Here is a 24133-nt window from a genome sequence, read left to right as displayed (position 1 = left end):
GGCCATAAATCTTCTCCACAGGCAAGAAAAATTGCAAAAAGTTTGTCAGGAATTTATGTAGGAGCCAGGGCAATTTGGATATCATGTTGCTGTATAGAAAAAGAAGGAAAATGAAAAACCACAGCTCCCAAGCTTTGGAAAATGTTCACTCTTATTCAGCAAGGACAGGTGGAGAGACAACTGACCAATAGAAAATGCAGCTTCTATTTATTGACAATATCAGCTCTCTTGAAATCCAAGACTCTTCTGACAATTGCTCACTGCCCCAGCATCCTGTTTCAAATATGGATTTATTTTCAAATCGCTCTAACAAAAGAAATACAACTCAAACTCCCTTGTTGTTTCTCATTTCACAATATTTCTTAGAAACACAACACGGTCTCAGAGAGCTTTAGCTCAGATGCTCATTTGAACAGCACAAGCGCCGAGTATCTTCCAGCATTCTGTCCCTCTACGTCATCAAGTTTAACAGCTTTGACAAGTGGAGCTCTCACCTAAAATTCAACTAGAAAATCGGGTCACTGCTTTTCGTGATCGATTAAGACAACACTGGCTACATCAAAATGATCTCCATCTTGTTTGCTTAAAAGGGCATCCCCCCCAAAATAACTAAATACACCACCTCCTTTTGTTTAGCTTTATAATGCTAATCAGATGTTTTTAATTTGTTAAATAAGCAAATGGCACTGTAGTATAAAGAGCAACTTCATCCCTCTGTGACCTTCTGGTGAGTGAACTGGGTTTCAATTGAATTCTGGAGTTAAATCGATAAAGAACTAAACTTTACCCCTCTTTCTTACTTCACAGCTAAGCATGAGGGCATTTGGAAGCAGTTAACATTCTCCTGATCATGCGCCCACACACAAAATTTCCATCTTTAGAAGCCTGTGATTCATTGAACTGGCTTTATTTGCATGAGGCCATTCCAAAAAGAGCTGTATAACTGCCATGATTTTATGTCCCCAAGTTACATCCTGGATAAACACAAGCGTATATATTAAAGTTGCTAGTGAATAAGAAGTCTCTTCAAAGTCTACTGCTTTAGCCAAGGCTAGAATTTATTGAGGCAGTTCTATCTATAATATCCACCAAAAAAGAGCCAAATGCTCTATTGTTTCCTCAGTGAGCTCGGCTGTATATTACTTGAGGTGAATATTTCTCAATAACTGACACACGGAGATCAATGAAGGCTTCAGGACAGTGGCCACAGCACCCCTATAAAACTGCTGCTTTAGACACTGGACACATGAAATGAGAAATACAATTTCCTATTTAATGTAATTCCCTATTTAAAGTGCTGCTGTTATTTGCTGTACACTTCTTTTTTTCTAGGAAAGAAAAACAAATCTAAAAAGGTTTCTGCATCAATACTAAAAGTATCCCTAGTCTGCATGGAAATAAGCAGGCTGGAGACTGTGAGCAGATCGATCCGGACCCTGATCAAAGAAGAGGGGCTGGAAGAGAACTAAGGTTGTGTTCTCAAACTGCCCTTGGCTCCTCCTCCTCATGCCTTCATATCCTTCCTCAGACTGATTCAGAAATGAGCTTGTAGGGTCATAAAATGATTTTCTCCCAAGTGTGAAAAAATATAAAGCCTCATTCAATAGTGCACTCTCCTGAAGGGAGTAAACGAGCCAAGACACACCCAGGTCTCGTCTCAGCACAGAGGCAGGACTGTCGAATCACAAGAGGACAGACTGCAAAGCCGACAACAACTCTCTGCCAGAAAACCAGCACAGAGCTTCAGGGTTAAGGCCAGAGCTCGTCCCCTGCCCTGGAAACAAACTTATTTACTGTACATGCTTTAGGTAGCCAAGGATTTGTTATTAAATTATCAATACTAAGAGCCCAGAATCTGGAGCTTCTAATTCCACAGGCAGATGAGTGAACAGCAGGTTTCACAAAGAAACAGTGGAAACTGAAGTTTAAGTGCATTTGGGGGTATTTTGTCATTTCATTTATCTTTTAAAGGACAGTTACAGTGGCAAGAGTTTGAAGTGAAAGAGACACATTGGCAATATGATATCTCTCAAACTGTCCATGTCTTTAACGCTAGGCAGTGTGAATGATAGTTATGGAAAAGCGTTTTTTGGCATCCACTCTCACTGAAGAAAACTGTCTTCCTTTCTGCGCTTTCCCTCAGCGTTGCTTGAAATACAAGATAAGGGAGCAGCAGGAGCAGAGGACACTGAAGATAAAGGTGGGAGTGCAGGCAGGGACTGACAGTGCAGATATACTGAGGCAGCCCGGGAGTTGGGCTCTTCAGCAAATCGCAGGAGCCAGAGGTGGTCGTCAGCCTTTCCCATCTGCAGACACATTTTTCCTTCAAGGTTATTTCCAGTTATACAGAAACACGGTTGTCTTTTCAGTAGGTCTGGTTGCAAGACACACGAGTTAGCCCTTAGCATAAATGCCAATAACGCAAAACTTATTTTCATAATAGTCAAATTATACCATCAAAGTTCTATAGAGATAAATGCCTTGTGAATATTTTTAATGGGTTAATTAAGTCAACATCCAGATTAAGTGTTACAAATGCAGCTGGGGTTCATTTCTCTCCCTTATTCAGTTCTGTGCTCTCTAATGATCCTCTAAGCCATAGCCAGTTTGTGGACCAGTAATTTGCTTGTTCTTCATGTAAATGCTAGTGATTAATAGCATGAGTGCAGCACTTATAGATGAAGTTTTTCATTTTGAGAAGTGTCTGACTATTTTAAGAACTATGTGACAGAATGAGTATTCTAGCTGAATAATACAGCCTTCCGGAATGGCAGTGGCACATCTCTGCAGGCATTCTCCAAATTTCACTGCCGCCCATCTCCTTGTTTCATATGTGGGAGAACGAGGGGGAGGGGGTAGCCACTCAGTTAAGGAATTGGCCATTGAGTTGCGTCTATAACCAGCCTTTTGCAAAATTATTAGCTGCACAGAAACTAACACCAGGACTGAAATTCCTAACAGCCATCTGCTGTAATCAACCCTGATGCAACCTAGCCATGTCAGTCAGTAAATAATTCAGTCCTCCTATCATTTCACAATGATCCTCACCAATGGGACGAGAGATAACCAAGAATCCCGTAGAAGCCTTAAACACATGCTTCACCACAATTCCATATCTGCATACACTGTAGCCTGGAAAAAAGGCCGAACAACAGCCAGCAACGTGCCCAAAATGAAACAGATTAAGCCAATTCTGCTTAAACATCTGTCTCGTTTGGCTATAAAGAACAGAAAGATGACTACAGCTTTAACCGGTATTTTTTTCAATGAGCAATTATGATCTAAAACGAGGTCTTTTGAAATCTCGTCAATAAGAATAGCTCATTTTAGTTATTAAAAATCAGGAAGACATGGAAAAACAAAGACACAGGCTCAAAAGAAATGTGAGTTATACAACCCTGCTACAAAAGTCAAAGTCAAGAGACATTATTCTCGCTTTTTCCATTAACAATATGGATCATACTTTAAACAGTAATTGGAATTTCAAGGAAAGGGGCACTAGCAAACAGTTTCACAGAAAGCGCTGCAGAGTGCTGGATAACTCTGTTTTAGAATTCAATGTCACCTACAGTCAATTAATACAGCACAGCTGTATTGGGTTAAACTGTGTTGTGGATAAGACTGGGTGTAGTCTATTAATGGATTTCAATTTTAAAATCACTGCCTCGGTCATTCATCTCTGCCGTCGCCAAATAAAAGTGGGGAAGATGAGAACTGAAGCACTTAATTATAAAAACCTGAATCATAGCCTCTTGCTTTCTAAAGAATCCTAAGCATTGACACATGTGAGATTTCTCTTCAGGAGCTGTGCTTTTAGCACAGTGAAACATTCTTTAGAGCTTTAAGGTGGGACAACATCTCTCCGTTACTACGGTAACTAGCACTTCAGTGGCTAGCAAAAGGGAGGGCCCTCGTGATATTGGCTGATGGACGGCGATGGAATGGAGAGGGAATGATAATAAAGCTGGGTTCTGTTGAGAGAAGGTCAGGAGATGAGCTCAAGTCACGTCACATGGCAGGAACTGGAGCTGGGACTTCAGGTGACAGACTGTCATGAGCAGAGGTGGAGAGCAGTCAAGCAACTGACAAGCACAATGGCCACCATGTCTATTAAAGTCTGGGTTCAGATGAGCTCTGGGGACGCGTCACAATGCATTACAGCAACTGTAGTTTCTTTAGAAAGAAAGGCACAGTAAAATATTTCAGTGACTGGTGATTCTATTGTAAGAATAACCGCTTTAAAACTATGCAAACCTGTAATGGCAGAAAAACGCACAGCTTATACATCCATCACTGATGTAAAACATGTCGCCTGCAAGGAGCGTGCTGGTTTACCTGGATTGAAGGTGCTCCAGCTGGACCTGCAGGTTCTCAGTCTGTTCTACCTGCTCGTCCAAAGACCTCTGCAGCTTTCTGGTCTGATTATGAGCCTCGTCAAGCTGAAACACACAAAAACATGATGGAGGGCACAGGGGCATCTTTCTACAAACACTCCCACTCTGTTTAGCAACCTCTACACCTTTATACACTGTACATTTACCACTGCTTGATAATGCTATACTGGCACCACAGAGATCTAGCTCTTTTATATATATATATGCAAAACTGAAATGCTATACTCAGAGGGATTTTAGCAAATATTTTAATAATTTATATTAATCAAAATTTGAAAATGTAAATTAATATACAGATCAAATAATCATGAGATGCTTTCATAATAAAATGTTATACACTGTGTACATGGAAAAATAATATAAAAATTGACTTCCGGAAAGCTGGTCCCTTACAGAGCCAGCTTCCTGCTTTTCCAGGTTTAGTCTGCTGACGGTTGAGGCAGAAAATCTCATTGTCTTGGCAACTTCTCTCATTAACAAGCTTCCTCGAGTTATATTGACAGCAACCCGGCCATCTTCAACACTCAAGTGGGGTGTGGTCTTATCTTTTACTGTTGTTGAATTACTTAAAATCACGTTTTTTTTTCTAAACAGGTGTTTTCATTGATTCTTATTCAACACATTCAAATTTTAATTAAATTCAGCTATCACACTTTGAACTTTTTAAAGAAAAGACATGCTTTGCGCTCACCAGCACAGGGAACAATCGATCAACAAACCCGCCTTCTCACTATTAAACATGTCAGGAAGTACATATCTGTGCCCAATGAGCCATGAGAGACACTTTGCCATGTAAAATTTCAGTACACTTTAGGGCTTTGGGCTTTAGTATCCTAAAACAATGGCAAACCTAATTTTAGAACCTATTCTCCATGGACCTCACTGGCACGTTGTCCAATACTCGACCATGGACCCGTAATGCAGGCTGGATGTGGCCCAGGTCCTGGCGGGCTCACCTCGTCCTCGGCCTGTGCCAGCTCCTTCTTCAGCTCCTCCACCCGCAGCCTCAGCTTCTTCACCTCGCCCTCGTGCTGCTCCACCCTCCGGTTGGCATGGGCCAGCTCCGCCATCTTCTCCTGGTACTGCTTCTTCAGCTTGGAGTGCACGTGGCGCATGTCGGCCAGCTCCTGCAGGGGGACGGTGAAAGGCAGCTGTTTAGTCGCCAACAGCAGGCTCCTTCGCTGTGCAGCTGCAGCACAAGACGCAGAGAGGAAGTAAGGGTTCTTCAGCGATATTAATTCCTCTCTGTCATGTGCACATTACTAGTTGATAACTACTACTGCCTGCTTAGGATCAGTGTTGGTCAAACTGTCTACATTGAGAGAAGAACTGTACATTAGTCATACAGGCACATGAGCGGTGCTGTTTTTTTTCACGCTTACTGCTCTTCCAAGCACTGTTTTTCTCGTGTTATGGAATGACAGGTTTAGAAAGTTTGCCTGCACTTGAGCATTTTGTGTGGGAGATGGTGCAGAAGTGTAGATTGTGACCGTATAAAAGCCCCCCCCCCAAATCCTTGCCAATCCTTGTTTTGTAAAGCAGCCCAGAGAGAGGTGATGTACTGCACTAAAACGCCACTCTAGCAATCAGGCGCTTTGAAATCCTACTCTGAACAAATTTGACATTACCTGTTTATATACAGATGTTGGCAAACAAGTAGAAACTGCGTGGAAGTTCATTTAAAAGCAGGAATAGGAGGCACATCTTTACACAAAGGGGTGAGGGAACATGGAACAAGCTACCCAACCATATGATTGACTTTGGCCTCATTGAAGAAACAGCTGGATGAGATCTTTGGATCAAGTTACTATTACCTACCAAACAACCCAAATGGCTGAACGGCCTTCTCTTATTTCGAACCTTTCTTATGTTCTTATGTACAGTACATGTATATATGCATTTAAGGTTGAAAGCCAACAATCAACTCGGCAGACAACACCACAAGAGGTAAAACATGTTTGTCCAGTTTGTTCCATGAAGACAATTTTGAGATGACTGAAATGGAAGACACATCCTACTGAAACGCATCCTTTTGTTTCAGGATAAATTAAAGCTGAGAAGTGGATGCTTTACTTTACTGAAAATGGGATATACTCCTCTCAAAGCTTCCCCCTTCTGTACAGTTTTCACAGAAGAACGAAAGGCAATAGAAAACCACTTTATGATTCTGATGACATCTGCTGTCATGGCTGACAAAGATGTATGGAATTAGGTTCCCATCGGTCAACGTTTTGACTTCCGTCCGTTCGTAGTTAATCAAATAAAGAAAAGCCATAGAAAGACATGTCAGCTCTGCAAATTCCCCAAGTAGACAATGCCAGCAGGCAGACAACACGAGACTTCACATGCCTGCAGACTGAGCCCTGCTGCACATCACTTCTCATACACTGCTGATCAATCTGTACAGCCTCTGCACACTTGACACACCAAGCTCTGTACAGATTAATGATGATCTGTGTTAATCGCGTGGATTTAAAAAGGAAAAGAAAAATGAAGCAAATGGAGCTTTTAAGGTCTAGGGTAAAGGTAGAGAGGTTTAGGGAAATGAAAGTAAACGCCTTTAAACTTTCAAAAATGACAGGTTACCACATAGTAGAATCCTAGCACCTTTGATGTTAAAGAATTTGAGACAGGGTTAAGCCTTCCTGATCACCAGCAGGGAAATGATTATTTCCAGGACATAAAATTAAATACAGACGAGACAAGGAGATATACAGTAACTTCTCAACATGAGGATGAGTGTTGGTCTGGGCAAAACTGGCATTTTATACCATCACTCTTGACTAGGATTTCCATCCACCACTGGCCCAGTTTATTTTTAAGGGGACACTTCAAGCACTCCTGCAGAATTGGAACATGGTCCTTCAGATACGTCAGAACAGACAGAGGAGCCCACACACATCAACAGAGCTTACAGCAGCTGGGTATGTGTCACAGAGACTTCAATATACGTGTGCTCTGCTTCCAAGCCGCAGGTCGATGGTGACCAGCGGGTGCCTGCATAACACTCAGAGGATGGCAGAGTCTTAACTCTGCTTTGTATCAGAGTTAATAATTGATATGCCAGTTAACTTGCTCAGTCATTTAGGCAGGGACGGAGGCAGCATTATGCATTATAAATGAAACTGAGAACTGACCTCACACAATGTACGTCTCTGTCTGACTGAAGCTTGAGGCAGGCTCTGCTCCACTTCATATTGAAAACGTTTGCAAAACAAGGAGGTGGAGGGACGCAGAGTGAGACTGAAGGAGTCAGAAGGGGCTGACTCAGATGGTCACTGGCAAACCGGTGGTGTTGGGGGGGAGGAATGCAGAGGGAACTCAGGTCATGAATAATTAGTACATGACTCCAAGCTAAGCAGAGCGGATGGCTCACACCCAGCCCCAGACACATGCATTAATAAAGAGACACTCGCCCTGCCATCACGGGGGACAAGAGGCAGCGAGGGCCAGACAGAAAAATAAGAGAGAGAATGATTGGGTGTCTTTTCTCTCGTATCACTTACTAATGTGGAGAGAAAGGGCACATGACAGATTTATTTGAAGGCAAGTTCATCTTGCTGAAAAACGTGACAATTCATTCGGCTCTTAAGCCTGGCTGAAAGCTGAAGGGAAAGGAAAAATGTGCAGTATTATTAGTACCATTGCGTAGCTGTTGTTGGTCTTTCTTGTTTTTTTGGTCTAAACCTCAGTGTGATGTCAGATTTGTAGATCAAAACAGACGTTATTCTTACCTACAGAGAGAAAGTGTCAGGAGTCCTGCTTGCCACCTTTAAAAAGTGCCCTGCGTTGCCCTATTACAGCCGGAGAAACTCCAGAATTTCTGTTAGGTGCCTGGCAGCAGAATGATGGGGGGGGACCAGACCCCCAGAGAGAACTCCTGAAGGTCACAGCCAAACAGAGATGACCCCCCTCCCCTGACGTGCGCCCCTCACTTTCAGGATCTGACACAACAGCATCAAACGTGGTGGGGGCAGGGCTGGCGAAAAAGCACCGAGGTGAAGAACAGAAGAAGGAACAAAAGAAGAATAAAGCCCCTGTGGGAAAGGTCTCATACCAAGAGGGTAAGAAAGATAGTTGGATGAAAAAATAAAAAAAATATAGGAATGACAACATTAAAAAAAAACATAGCTGTTCTAAAGCATTGTGACATTTTCTGAGAGCAATTTTCCCCTCCAAACAGAAGTACAGATTAGGAGGCTGCAATGAGCTAAGGAAGAGAAAAATGGCATCAAAAAAAGAGCAAGAGGAAAACAAACACTATTCCAATCCAACGCGTCAAGCATTCAGTAATTGTGAATGTGACAAGAATAACAAATTGTGAAGTGGGAAGGGTTTAAACAGACTGAGAAAAAGAAACGACGACTCTCGAACCAGGAGTGGCAGGGGAACTTCACCAGCTGTAATCACTGGTGCCCAGGATGTGATCGGCACAGATGTCTCCTGAGACTGGTGCCAGACTCTGGGGCTGTACCTTGGCTCCCCTGGCACACTGCAAAGGAAATGTGGGTCACAGAGAACGTTGAAGAGGAAAAGACAGGATGGCAAACCGCCAGAGCAACCCAACAGCGACAGGCAGTGAGAGGCCTTCAGCCCACTGAAACACAACCCCTCACTTCTGTAGCACCACTGATGCGGGTCCTTTGGACTCACTGCAATCAAACACATTTTTAAAATGTTTTTTAAAGCTGTAAGTTTTTACTGTTCCAATCTTTTGCTAGTTGGTATATTTCAGATGCTGTGAACTCGAGCCTAGGTTATGTTACTAGCCTACTGTGACTGGCACCAAATTGGTTTGCCTTCACCGGGGACGACGTTGCAATTAGTCAGCCAGAGCTCTCCTGGTGCCCAGCAACACAATGACACCTGTGTTACCGTGACAATGTCCTCTGCATTTCCATGGGCGCCTGCGGCCTTATGATGATGACATCATTAAAGGCAGTAACTCTCCTCCAATCAATGCTAAACCTTTGCTGCAGTGCCTGATGGGTGAGCAGGTGGGCGGAGCCTGTTGGCACTTCCTCCTTCTTCCCACGTAGGCAAAGAGGACTGGGAGTGGGGATATAAGGACGTGATCGACAAATCTGTGCTGGGTGAGTACTGTATGTAAGAAATCAGTGGCAAAAATAAATTGAAAATAAAAGGTGCACTAATTAATCCTTCAGATATTTCTCTTTCCGAAACCTTTCAGGGTTCAGTCACATTACTATACACTCTGCACTGCAGCATGAAAAGTCTATCCTGAAAATTGAAAGTTTAAATTTTATCTAATGCGGATTTTAAAAGTTTGATTGCTTATATAGTGTCCTAATAAATACAAATGATTTATTTCAGGAACTGCCTTCTATGGAACACTGAAGGGTATTTAAGCCTGGATTTTAGCCAAGGAACAAGTCAAACAAGAACTTTTAAAATAAACTGAACACCACAAATTTACAAGCTGTCAAAATCTTTTACCATACATTAATTGGTTTCTGCTGCCTGTTTATTAGCGAGACTACAAAAAAAGAACAACCTTTTTGTGATTTCAATTCTGTCTTTTGACAGCTTGTACCTGTCCTGTGCTTATGTACCTATAAGCGGAAAGAAGCTTGCAGCCAACTGACTTGAAAACCTGGCACGATTTGAAAGTTGGCGAAAAGCACGATCTTCAAATATCATCTTGTTTGACGCCCATTTACTAATCGTTGGGTATTTTAGTCTTCACCACTGGAGCTGTCGGTTGAAATGAAGGACAAAACAGTAATGACCCCAGGCAACACCCAAGAGTACACTGCACTGATGAGTCCCCAATTGATTTATTGATGGGTCTAACGGACCCTCATTTCGAGCATCCTTAATTTCCAGTAAGGGTTACAATGGTCTCTAGTTAACCATGTTTAGACTGCATGTTTATTTACTGATACCAGTAATCACATTTCACAATTTCATTTTTTATTCTAAAACAATAAGTACACACACGCATATATAACACACACAGTATAAATGATGCATCGCTGCAGCATGAGAAATGACCTGCCTTTCCAGTCACGCTAGATTGGCTGTTAAATGTTTCTCCTTGACTGGGTCTCAGACCCACACCACGGTCGGTGAATATATTACACTGCGCAGAAACAAAGAGAGGGACTCTGCCTGAGGGGGTCACTGCCACTGACACGCTGCCAATGGGAAGCCTTGAGCGGGTCAAGATAACGGGCTTCACCGTCAAGGTTGTTCCCGAACTTCGGATACATCTTTTCTTCATGGAGGAAGAAAGCGGCTGCTGGCAGGACCTGCGAAGTATAGTGTTGCGTTCGATTCAAAATTCCAGCGCCCGCCCACCGGCCTCTCTGATCCATTCGCCATTCTCTCTATGCCCCTTTACACAGGGACTTCAATCAGAGGTACGCAATTAATCCCCCCCCCCCCCCCAACTAATTATCCTTTCCGAACCCGTCGCTGCCCAATTATCACAGCCGACCACATAAAGATTTAGAATGATTGGCCGTGAGGTGGCACTGTGGGCTCTCCAAAAAGGGCTATTGAATTCTGACATCTAATTGGGCATCATGAGGCAAACTACCCTTAGGCAGCAAAACGAGGTCCCAGGGAATAATAAGGCTAAACCGTGGGATAGAGAAACCGGTGACAATGACTGCACGATCATGTCCGCCAGGCTAACTCGATGATCCCAGCCTCTCAGTACTGTGGACTAGTCAAAACCCCTGGCCGTCCTCACCAACGCAACACGGACATCAGCCTCCCGTAATACAAGAGGGCCTTCCAGGTAACTCCTAGACAAGCCGCTGAGCCGGTCACACACCTCAGTCTGGCCCTTCCTCCGGGCAGCCAGCTGTCAGCCTTCCCCTTCTGTGTAACCAGAGCAGCCGGCTGCGCTGAGGCGTTATCTGCTGGCAAAAATAAGACCCCCAGCCCCAAAAAGAAAAATCCAGCACGTGCTCTGAATGTGCAATGGGGGGAAAAAAAGATAAAACCGGCAGAGCAACGAGAGGACTCCAGATGGGAGCACACCTGCGCACACACACACACGTCTCATCCGCCATTTCCCCACAGGTCCGCGGAGCCTCCGCTCCTTGGTGCGCACCGTACGGCCGCGTGAGAGCGACCTGCAGCCGTGACCTTGGGCAGAGAAGCACACAGCGGCAGCACTAACCTGCGCTGATTAAAAGCGAGGCAGCCAGGCTCCAGGGGTGCCTGAGGCTAGCACTGCGGTAAGCCCCTTCTCTAACCTGGCCAGGGACACAGTGTAATTAGCATATGGATCCTTGAAAAGCACTCGGCACGATAGACACACATTAGTGCCTTTTTACACCATCTCCCTTCATTTTTTCTCTCCACCTGCGTTACCGATGCCACGCCCCCTCAAAACCGTTTGTTTTCTTTAATCAAGGGTGCAAGAACAGAAGACAAGAGGAAGCCACCATCTCTTCCGCTTGTTAGGCAGGTTAGCAGCAAAGTGCATCTAAACATTTATGCCGATGCTATGTGAAGGAGCCAGGCACCTGAAAATCTTTGTGTAAAGACATGTTTCGATTTCTCAGTCCTAGAATTAATTCCCCACTAGTGTCCAATTTTGATCATGTATTCACTACTGATCACTACTGAGCATGAAACAGACTTTTGGGTTAACTCTCCCTTTATCAATTTCTCACTCAGTATTTGTGCACAGACATAAAACTCAAGTAATAACTTTCCAGTGTTATTCTTATGAGTTCATATTGTGTGCTTTCTTAGAACCTTTCAATAACAAGAGGTAGCTCCTTTCTTTTCTTTATTATTTAGATCTGCATTAAAACAGTGTTTGACAGGACAGCCCTACCTACTTACTGTACATTTCACCAGCCTGTCACTTTAGGGATGAATCTCTGCCTGTCAGAAACAGGAACTCATCATTGTTGTGCAGGCAGTTGTTCCACAGAATGCAACACAGAGCAACTGCATGTGGTGGAAATAAAACGGCTGTTCGAATTTGACTTTGTCTTGTATCTAATGAAAAACTCTTTAATTTGACTGTTTATTGTGAGACCCCCCCTTCCTGCTTTGGAGAAACTGCTCTGCTTTGCACACAGGATTGTGCTCTGGGGGAAAAACAAAAAGCACAAGCCAGTTTTTCCAAAAGATGCTGCACCTTCCCCTTTGCTGAGGAGACATCTGGTGCCAAACAGGATAAGATTGCCAGTCCCTTGAAAACTGAACCTGCTTTCTTTTGTAGTCCTTGCTCACTGTACTTAGTCAGCTACACAATCGGGAAAGACTTCAACATACTATACAGGCCTTCATAAGGCAAGCCTAGGCCCCCAAAAAGTATCTGCCTCAGAGAAAAGAAGCATTTTGCTGATAAACAATGCTTTTTTACAGTGCTCTCTTGAGCTTATGCTTGAATGCACTGCATGTTCTTTTTTTGGACGTGACTTCTGTGTTTTAAACAAACCGTCTCCGGAGAACAGGTCATATTTTCCGATGTCTCCCTGGAGAGTGGTAAAAATGAGAGATATTTTAATGAGAACGCAGCTACAGCTTCTACCTGTGTTTAGCACAGCACAGGAAATGCAGTGGGTCTAATAAGAATAGTTCCAAAAGAGAAGATACTATTCACCACTCCCAGACCCTGTGGTATTTAGGACCTAACCTAAAAAGCTTCTTAAAAAGTTTTTTTTTAACAAGACGCTTTGATGGCCCAAGGTCCCAAGAGTTGTACACAGAATAGCCTTCTTCCCACACTTTCTCTGCTGTCTCCCAGTCTCCTCATTTACCGACAGCTTTGTTTCCAGACAGGTGGAAGACAGCTGATCTGCATATTCGCTGTAATTGGTCTATAATGTTTTTGTGAAGCAAGTCTCTGACATCACCTTTCTATTCCTTTAACTACATTTATTTTCAACCATCTATAAACATAATGGGGCTGCTGGTTATCTTGCAGAGCAAGGATTAAGGTCTGCTCTACCCGACTAGTGGGGGAAAAAAAAGTTTGTTAAGAACACATTACATAGCCACAGTAAGTGGATTACTTCAATGTATGAAGAAAACTTGCAAGGAACCTCTACCAAAATATTGAAACCGTCCCTCTTCACTAGTCTGCAGGGACGCAGTTTATTTTTAACGCTGTCATGGCCATGAACAGCAGTTGTGACCACTGGGCTGTACACTTAGGCTTTCACCGAGTTGCAACAGTGCAGCTAGGAGACTTCAAAATTACGGCTTAGGATCATTTCATGGAAAGAAACTATCCCAGCAGAAATTTCATTATGAAAGGCCTAATGGGCAAAATCCACCCACTGAAGATGGTATGGATCAAATACGATGCCGCAGACTTTAGAGCAGTCATCCTTCGAACATTAAAATTCATTGTGTTTATTGGACTTTTCCAGCAGTTGCTCAGCAGGCCTTGAGAATATGTATTCTCCTATATAATTTCTAAACAAAAATGTTTACATATACCTAATGTGACAATCTAGTTAAGCATAAAAAGAAAGTCCAGTTTACCACAAGATGCATGTCCACCATTTGTAACCATTTGTTAGCCATTTGTAAATTCCCATTAACGCATCCGGCATGTTTTCAGAAGGTAGGAAGATGCTGAAGCATCCTGAAAAGATCAGTTACAAACTATACATATAAGATGGGAAACTGAAGAAGCGGTTTATGAAAGAGACTTTATGCTGACATATCATTTTCTTATTCTAGACAATGTGGGAAAGACAAAGCCATACAACTCCATGTTGAGATCCCCATGCTTAAATAACCCCTCAGTGTTCTTGTGCTGGGAAAACAGATACAGAAAACTGTCCTGTTTATTTTTTCCCAAAAATGTTATATACAGTACATTGAAAAAAATGATAAAGGCTATTTATTTCACAAAATAACAGACACATCCAGTATTGTATCTATGTAGATAAATAAATAAACCTCCAATACAGTATAAGAAGGTCAGTAAATATCCATCAACTGTGCACTAATGCAGTTTACAAATCCCATTACATTTTTTACATACTTTCAAAATACCAGACATGGCAACTATTTCGTTCTGTATTTTACTAAGTCTCCAGATGCAAATAAAATATGTCTGATCCTAAATTATGTTTGAATTTTGAAGAACTGAAAAGGAATACACTGCTGATGGTTGTGACCTTGGTCAAAACAAATTACTCTGGCTAAATTAAAAATAAACAGGAGCATGTGCACTGCATGAAGAGTAAACTGACATTGCAGAGAGAAGCCTGGGAACACAGTCAGCTCTATTTATGCCCAATTTAAGCGATTTTTTAAAACAAATCTGATGGAGCTGTCACAGAACCTGGAACAAAGATACTAGATTTTTTAAGGACTTAAAACATTTAGGAAAACTGTCAGTATACCAACAAATAGCTTATACGACTTAAAAAAAAAGCTTTTTGTTTTTGAAAGCATTTTTTAACCGTTCACATAGTACTGTATGTTTTTATTTGTGCCAGACAAGGGGTTTTCTTAGTCTGCTGCATTTTGTTTTTCTTTAATTGCAAAACAAAATGCGCACAGCAATTCAGTAAAGGACAACTTATTCCTATATTCATGACACACTTATCTATAATGTCAATATATAGCCTTTGGTTATAATCATAAGGAAAATTGATTATTAATAAGAACTGGAGAATATTTAGAGAACAATAAAGTTGGCAACCCAGTTTTACACCACGGTGAGCCATTTTTTGGGCAGCAAGCAGGATTCAGGTATCTGATCAAAGGAGGACAGGCACTTCCCTGCTGACAGCCAGACTTGCTTGTTTTGTAAGTGCACAGCACCGCAGGAGCAGACAATTGGTGGGAGGGGGGGACACAATGTTCGAGCAGCAACAGCAGCTTGAATCCAAACGAGACCCAGATCTTGCTGGAGTCGAGCAGATGGTAGTGCAAACAACAGAAATGGCTTCACTTATCAAGACCATTAACCTATAATTGTTTACAGCAACTGGCTTTATTAACATATTTTATTCCTGTCAGAGCTACAAACTCTCTCTCTCTCGCGCGCGCGCGGTCTGAGTGCGTTCCCTGCAGGTAACTCAAGTTTATTTAAAATAAAATACTGCTGGTAAGTTTGTTTCTGAGATGGCTCACCCCTGCTCTCACTGTGCTGTTAATTTTACAGCATTAAGAACACATTAATTCTGAACATCAATGATGTCTGTGACAGTGAAACTTTATAGTACGCGTTAATAAAATCTATGTTTACCTATGCATATAGGCAGAAGAAGCAGTTATGTGGACTACACATTATGTCCCCGAAATAAATCCTTCACTAATGAGGCTTAGCATTTCCATTTCCTTGAGCACCCATTTGTTAGGCAATGTGTCTTTTGTTCACAGCACTCGGTCTGAAAAATGCACACCTTGCAGGAACATCAGGCTCCCTGGCAGAGAGTACTGCAGTGTCGTGCACACCATCTGTGTGAGGAGCAGTGCAGTCTGCAAAGTAGCTACGGCACCTACAATTCCCTCCTGGTACCGGCCCTGAGCAGCACGAGTGGCAAAGACAGGCAAGGGCTGGAGTTTAAGGGCAGAACGAAGGAAAGCGCCTTAATTCAAACGTTCTGCAGGCTCCAAAACACACTTCCTACAAACACCTCAGAGGAAAAAATAAACAAATGGAAATGTATTCAATATCATGGACTCCACCTTGGAGAATTCAACTTTTGTGTCATTCCCAGAATCTGGGATGCCCTAAAACCAGTAATTATACTTCAGTCATTTTTTTTCTTAAAACTAATGATCTGTTTTTATATAAAAAAAGGAGCACAGGTGAAATAACGGTATTTTCCTAGGCAGCAATACGTGCATGTGAAACAGGCTGAGCAGGCAGGGCAATGAAGGGAGAAAGATTTCTGTTAAAAAGATTGGGGTCACAAAGTCACTGTTTTATGCAGCATTGAAGCAGTGAATTATGAGAAGACCTTGGAAAGTCTCCATGGAATAAACTGTAAATAATTAAACAAAAACCTGTTTCAAGATGCTTTGTCTATCATCCATGTCACAGGGTTCCCCCAACAGCTGAAAAAACATAACCTATTTAAAACAATATTTTGTTTAAAATAAAAACACAATTTTATTATCTTCAATGAGAAAATCTTTCAAGAATGAAGGATATAGCTTTGGACTTAAATCCCAATTTAAAGCCAAGATCTTTTGTCAAAAAAAAAACAGGAATAGAGGTAACTTTTATAAAAGAGCTCTTTTTAAAAGGTCTCACCTCTGAGCTGAAATATACCTAAACCTTGTAGTCATGTTCATTATATATGGAACGCTTCACGAATTTACGTGTCATCCTTGAGCAGGGGCCATGCTAATCTTCTCTGTATTGTTCCAATTTTAGTATATGTGCTGCCAAAGCTACCTGGGATTCAGAGTCCAATGTGATAAGTTCCAATTCTCTTCAGACAGATGTAACACTGTCTGCTCTGTGATATACCCACCTTGCTACACTGTGTTAAAACAAATCAAAAGGACACACAGCACTCCTGTTCTGCAAAATAATTAAAACAAAACGCTCCCTTGGCAGGTACACAGAAATTATGCCAAAATCTTGAGGTTACCTTCAGCGGGATTGCTTTCATGTTGCTGTTCTGTCTGGGAATGATTCTGCATTTCGGTTATGCTTCACGGAAACACATCATTGCTCAGAAGAGGTTGTACAACCTGTCTCGAGTCGGACAGATATCAAAGAAGCATTTGTATCAAATGATATCTTTCAAAAAGAAGACAGTTTATTCTCCCCCCATGGAATTATACCTGTCCAGCAAAAAATAAAATAAAATAAAGGCTGTTCAGGAGAGAAGAGAGAATCCAGCCTCTGTTTCATTCAAAGAGGAGACTGCAGCCTTTTGCACACACGTTCTGTTAACTGAATTTGTAGGCAAACATTTTATATGATTTAGGTGTTCTCTGTCTACATCAAGAGCATTAAGAAAAGAAAAGTACATTTTCTCCCCTAGTTTGTTCCCCCCACAAAGAACCACTCTGTTTAAAGTGCAGACATATCCTCATCGACGTTCCACAAACGAAAATGGAATGATCTGAATTTTAAAGCTCGGTTTAATGGAATGGAAATAGCCCAGGGAATTGGCAGCTTTTTATATCAACATAAAAAGACGAGCAATTAATACTGAGAAAGGCTGTAACAGTTTATCTGGGTGTCTTTTTTTACTGTTCTTCGTATAATTTGAGCTTGCCCCTTAAAAATAAAATACAGATTAAGTCATCATAGCTATTAGATCTTTTATTGAAATCGCTGGCTGCCCGATCATTTAATTACTAACTTCCCACAATGTAGAAGCACCTTCTGCAGCCTAGACCCTTAATGCTTTGAATGTTAAGCACAAAAGGTACTTCAATGAAAGGCAACTAACACTGTCTTTCATGTAAGAACTAAAATTAATGATAGAAATTAACAGGACTATGAAATAAAGATCAAATCAGTGTCATACAACAATTCATCAGGACTTCTACACACCTCAAAACAGCTGTGTTACTGACAGCCACAACATACAGAGACTGCAGGTTTTCCCAACAGGAAAGTGATTGGAAATTAATTTGAGTAACCAATTGACTAATTGAAGTCAAAACATCCATCTATATCTATCCATGAAATATCACACAAGCAGCTTTAGATGTGCTGCTTTTCCCTTTTCTCTTTTAAGTAAAAAAAGACAAAAACACTATTTCAGAAGAAAGCAGCAAAGCAGTTGAGGGAGGAGGCCTGAAGGAGGCCTGATAGCCGAAATATTTTTTTCTTTCTGCTTTTCAGAGTGGAGTCAACCTCTGCTTGTTCCTTCACAGCCCGTACACTGACACGGCTCCCCGTTCACACCTCTGCCTTCGTATACTGAAAATTAAAAGCCATTTCCATGAAGAAGGCTGACAGGGTCCCCACACCCATCAGGACTAGCTCTAATGCATTTCTGCCCCTCACTCCAACTCAAGTAGGGCTCAATACAACTTGAAACCGTCACTTCTGTAGGAACGAAACCGATTCATCAGCGCAAGGACAGCCTTGTCATTGCTATCTCCTTTCGACCTTTACTAATTTCCTAAAGCTGATCCATTTTCAGGTACATAAAAATAATGCGACCTGGTCTTCCCTTCTCCATCTTTCTTCATCTCCTCGACCCACACACTTGGCTTTCCTTAAAGATGCTTCTACATCTCTGCACGCACTGTCTGCTGCCAGACCCTCATCCATCTCTATCTAATGGCGTGCCCGTGTCCAAACTTTTTACCCATTGCCCAAAGCGCATTCCTGCAGAAGACATCAATCTATATACCTGCCGCAGACTGTTTTCTTTACTCCGTACCTTTATGCATTTTTTATCAATCTCACTTCATTTTGCCTGAGAGTCTGTGTTGCGTCTTAATCTCCGCATCTGTTTCCGTCCTCATAGCTCAGTCCATACATCCGTCTCAATAGCAAGTGCAACCCGCATTAATCTCTTTTACCTCTGGATCTCATGTTATCTTCTGTATGACAATGATTTTAATTTCTTGTTTGTTTTCACGACTGAACAGTCCTATGCTGGTATTACACATTTTTAACTATTTGGAAGAGGCACACCCTGTTCGAAAGAGGCAATCCCAACACTACAGATCTGTAAAAGGCTTTTATCAGAGCAGAGAACAGCGGTTTTATTTCTTCTGTATTTAAATTGGGAAAAGCAATTCAAATCAAAGAAATCCTGCCTACATTTCTGGATGGGTTTTGCAGTTTTGCGATTTTATTTCATTGATCCCTTTTATTAATCTCACTTTATTCTTGTCTCGGCTCCTGGATTACGTCTTAATCTCTGTCTCGGTTGCAACCTCCATAGCCTGCTCAATATATCAATCTCAGCTACGGGTCACGTTAATCTCTGCTCCCCCCCCGAGGGGTCTTCTACACTAGCCTGCTTCTATAGCCTCAGTAGCTTGAAGACCCTTCATTCCTTCTGCCCACTGATGGAAGGAAGGATGGGGCAATAAGAGGACATTTGCCAGCATGTTCTCTTGAGTCTCCTTGTGCTTCAGAAACTCAAACTCCCCAAGCCTGGCCTTAAGTCAGATGCTTGGCCGCACCCTGAGCACTTGGAGAAAAGCGGGCTGGGAGATTTATAGCCTACCCCACAAAATGCTTTAAGCCAAGCCTATAAATCGCCCATTCCTGAAACAGCTCAACTCCTAATGGCACTCATAAACCCTGCCAGTAAGTGTTTTTTATTTCCTAATAGATTTCTTTAATAGATTCTTATAAAGGCACACCTGGTCTTGCAGATTACTCACTGGACATGAAGATATAGCTGGACAGAGAGTAAAAAAAAATAGGGGCCTTTGGTGAAAGCAGACACTTAATGTCTCCGGCAGAGAGGCCTAAGATGGAGTCTGCACGTCCCTGCTTCACCTTTCTCAAAGCAGACTGTGCATTGACAGCGTTTCTCTATTTACGGCACATGGTCTTCAAGCAAGAAGAAATCTATAAATGGGGATGCTGATAACTGAACTGAAACCAGTTCTGGAACTGCTTAAAATCCTGTGCAATGTACTAACAGAGTACTTCATGAAAACATCACTGTGTACATGTGTACATTATATACATTACTGGTGTACAATATGGTTCTCTAGCAGTACAAAAGACAGGGGGAAACATCCATTTTAAGCAATCAAAGCCGGGTTGGCCGGTTTTCTCTTTTGTTTTCTCACTGCCACACCTGCCTGGGTGATTCAGAATTATCGACTGCTGAACGAGGTCTTCGAAGGTCGCCACTGAACAGCCCTAACAAGGCCTTCAGTGGGAAGGGACCCTAGGTCACGGTCTTTGCTTCTTCCTTTCTCTTTGTCTCTCAAAGTGCTACACCACACCATTAGAAAACCCATTCAGAAGAGCGCTCCGCCCTCACCTTGTTCCTCTCGAAGAGCTCGCTCTGGATGCTCTTGAGGTCGGTGTCCAGGGCGCTGGCCGCCTGCCTGCGCTTGCGGGCCAGCTGCTCCTCCAGGTCCTCGATCTGCCCCCTCAGCTTCTTGTTGTCGCGCTCCAGCGTCAGCTTCTCCGTCTCCAGGCGCTCCCGCCGGCCCCACTCCGCCGCGTTCTCCGCCTGGAGCCGCTCCATCTGGGGGGCCAGCAGCACAGGAGGGGCCACAGTTGGAGAGAGAGCCAGGAGCCGAGGGAGGGAGGAAGTCAGAGGTCCAGCAGAGAGAGAGAGAGAAGGATTAATGGATCTGCCTCATTAAAGGTACGAAGTGGAAAATTAAGCAGTCTGGGCTCTCCAAGCTGCTCAGCCTACAGGAACAAATGATCACAAGAAGGTATGAAGCACGCATCGTGTCGAATTCTACTGCCAGTCAGACGGCTGTCAAAAATTCACAAACTGCATGAAAGACGGCTCTAAAGAAAGATGTGGTAAAGTCATTAAAAGCCCTCAATTTTAGTTCCAAAATATTACAAACTATAAATGGGAAATGTATAAAAAAAAAAACTCGAGGGAAGCCATGAAAGTTGTTTCAGACGTTTAAGAGAGAAGATGGGCAATCGTCCCCTTTCTCTGCTCTGTCTGGCAAGCAGTCAAAGACATCAGAAGGTATGTCCTGTTTCCCAGAGATAACTTCCTAGATCACAGCGGGGCAGACTCCCTCTCACATGCTAGAAAGTTAAATCCGAGATAAAACTTTCTCGGAAACTGGAGACGAGCGTTCAGGAGCCAGGCCTACTTCAGGGCTTTGGAAATGTGCGATGCATCTTTTGAAGACACCGAAAAAGGAGAGGAAAAACCGCTTTCAGCGTGGATGAAAGACAATATTTCACTGTTGCTCAGCCAAGAGAATTTCTGTTTGTGTCACTGTGCTCACAAAAAATAACAACCAGCAAGTTCTGAATAAAATACCAACCACGAAGTGTCCAAACCACCTTATTTAAAAGCGTTTTCAACTTGACATTATATTTATGTCAGTGACTGCAAAAATGTTAATGTATGTAATGTTTTGGCTACCACTGAAGGAAACGGTTTCTTCATTTAGTATGCTGAACATCGTTCAAAGAATATAATAACTATTACTCTGACACTTGTAGAGATTTATTTTGGCTTGAGTGGAATCATGCTGCAGGATATTTGTACATCAGACAGGGTTAATAAGACTTGAGGGTGATAATGGAGGGACTGACCTTGATGAGGTCCAGATGGACAGACAGAGCTTCATGCAATGGCTCTGATACAGATGAACTCACAGCGAGGGTTAGATTCAATTAACATTTTGGCTGTGTGTGACATACACACACTCACTCAAAGACTAAGGATTTTCAGGCTATAAAACAAAAGTTTAAGAGTGATAAGACCTATTTTTGTTTTGAAATTGATCCACACATCAATCCCAGTTCAATCAAATAAACACAGGCTTGGAACAGGGTGTGTATTTGTGCAAATGTTCCTGACTCTTCATTCAGACGTTAATGTCTTGTACATTAAAATCTTTAATTAGGCTCTTCGTCTCTTAGGCGAAGCAAGGCCCCTGATGAATGGCGACTTTGTGAGAAACTCCTGCCCAATATGTTTGGTTGTTTCAGGGTAATAGCTTGATTAAGTGAGGCACATTTTCAACTCAAACAAATGGTATATATTGACATACAGCTTACTAAATGGCTGGGAACTAGGCTTGAAGTAGGATTACGCTTAGCTTTCCCACAAAAACTCAACATTTGTTGATGCTATGGCTAAGTGCAAGGGCATAACATACACAAAGAAAAAGTAATGTTTAACTGTTATTATCATTGCTTTGCAGATGTAAAAGGTCATTTACAATAAACTGCTCCTATCGTAAAGTGCATTGAAAAAATACCATTCTACTTGTCAAACACACTTATTACTTTTGAAGTGCAACCCTGATAAGTGAAACCAAAGAGTGTCGGTGATTCTAACCCTAACCCTAGCTCAGCCCGAGAAGCCGAGCTGAGTGCTCATTCAGAAGACCTGCAGGCCTGGGCCCCAGTTCTGCACCAGCAGCCAGTGCTGCCCCAGACTCCAGCAGACTGGCAAGGCTAGCTGGCAGCAGCAGCAGCTTGAACCCTCCCAGGGGCCCTCGCACCCCCTGGCCTTCACAGACACTGATTTTTCCAGGCAGTTTGCGTAAAAGGATTGCATGTTGTAATCCAGCCTGTGCCGGCAGCGATGTATTGCGCCGGACAAAATGGAGAGGCAGTGGAGCGTGTTGGCTCCCACCTGCTGGGGGAGGGGTTACACAGCGCTGACACACCCTGCTGGCCAACCCAGGAAAGTCGCCCATCGCTCTCCCTATGGCCTCCAGATTCACCCCCACTCTGTCTGTGTGGAGGCATCTTTCAGCTCTGTTGTCCTTCAACACTGAAATTGTGAGTGGCTGCATTATGGGTAAAAAAACACCTTGTGTTGCCAAACATTGTGCTTGCAATGTTGATAAAAGCCTGCTTTTATCATGCCAGAGGAAAGGGCCTGTTGTCGTGTCCCCCATGGGCATGTCTGATCTTAGGATGGGGGGAGGAAAATGCCATTTTCTGTCAATAAAAATAATAAAGGTTTTGGTTTTATTGCGATCCGCATTGACATGGATAACGCACTCTCAGTGTGAAACAGGTTGTTGCTAGGGTGTTAGCCCAAAGAGTGCGTCTATTTCAGTGTGCCCAGAGCTTCAGAGTGCAGAGTTTGTTTATGTATTTTCCCATCACAAATTACAGCCCTGGAAGGAATGCGAGGGAGGGAGAAATGACAGTGAAAGGATCAGAGGCCGACGCCTGAGTCCAGGTCATTTCAGTACTTGGCTTTATTATAATCTGTTGTTGTTCCTTAGTTCTTACATGCAGACTGCACATCAGCAAAACAATAAGAGTACAATAGTCCCGTATGCATACACAGTATTAGGCAATTTTGCCGACTGGTCATTATTTTAAAAAACACGCAGTCTGACAAATGATTGTTTTACACTGGGAGGAAGCGTTCAGACCACAATGCTTTTGAAATCTGTAGCAGTTCGCTGCACACGCTGCAAGCTGAACGCTGGAAAGAGAACCAGGAAGACATCTGAGCAGAGGTCCCTATCAGCCGAGGCAAGAGAGCCACTGGGAGGGGCATCGGCAAAAAGCCATAGGCAGGCCTGCCTATTCCTAACCGGAGCCCCGAGAAAAACTATCTGGCAAAACAGCCTGATCCCCGCGCGGAGGAGACGCTGAGGAAATAACAATGCCATTTACAGCGCCATTTTCTTCTGCCTCCCCTCCTTAATCTGTAGACCGCTGCATCTTTTATTCCTGCTGCTTCCCAGCACAGCTGATTCTGATCATCCTGCAAAGGCTGAAAATAAAGACCCAAATGCTTTTGTGTCATATGATGCAATTCCTTAAAGTTGTCTACACAGTGGGAGCCCCATGATAACAGCATATACAGCAATGGAACCACAGGTTTTTAGTTGAACTTGGGGCGATCTACTTCATGTTCCTGAACAAATGAGAATATGCATGCTTCCCGAAGATCAGTTTTTATTTTGGCTTTTTGGAGGATATGAGGACACCCACCACCCAGTTCCAGGCCTCACCTCCACACGCAGCTCGGCCAGTTTCTTGTCCATGCTGGAGCGGGCCCCCAGCTCATCCTCCAGGTCCTCCGACATGCGGCCCAGCTCGTCCTGGTGCACCTCCTTCAGCAGGTTGAGCTGGGCGGGGATACAAGAGAGAAGAGGACCCCGTCACTGCACTGAGTCTGAACACTAAGCACAGTCTCTGCACG

The 24133-nt window shown here is 42.9% G+C and overlaps 1 protein-coding gene and 1 non-coding gene across 3 annotated transcripts in view; both read right to left on the bottom strand.

Moving 5' to 3' along the window:
- The window catches only part of ccdc102a (coiled-coil domain containing 102A), a 63394-nt gene that overhangs the window by 7458 nt on the left and 31803 nt on the right, over window positions 1–24133 (bottom strand). For both annotated transcript variants that reach the window (XM_069181368.1, XM_069181367.1), the window contains exons 5-8: window positions 23943–24059; window positions 20288–20497; window positions 5351–5521; window positions 4336–4439 (exon numbers count right to left, since the gene is read on the bottom strand). In XM_069181368.1, coding sequence (XP_069037469.1) covers window positions 4336–4439; window positions 5351–5521; window positions 20288–20497; window positions 23943–24059 — 602 coding nt within the window. The remainder of the gene's footprint in view (window positions 1–4335; window positions 4440–5350; window positions 5522–20287; window positions 20498–23942; window positions 24060–24133) is intronic.
- LOC138224388 (U6 spliceosomal RNA) lies at window positions 16655–16758 on the bottom strand. The gene has a single exon (XR_011182869.1). It is a non-coding gene; the product is annotated as a U6 spliceosomal RNA (small nuclear RNA).

The sequence above is a fragment of the Lepisosteus oculatus genome, chromosome 20, assembly GCF_040954835.1.
Source record: "Lepisosteus oculatus isolate fLepOcu1 chromosome 20, fLepOcu1.hap2, whole genome shotgun sequence".
NCBI lineage: Eukaryota > Metazoa > Chordata > Actinopteri > Semionotiformes > Lepisosteidae > Lepisosteus > Lepisosteus oculatus.
The sequence above is the reverse complement of the archived record's forward strand: the minus strand, read 5'-3'. Positions and strand labels throughout refer to the sequence as shown.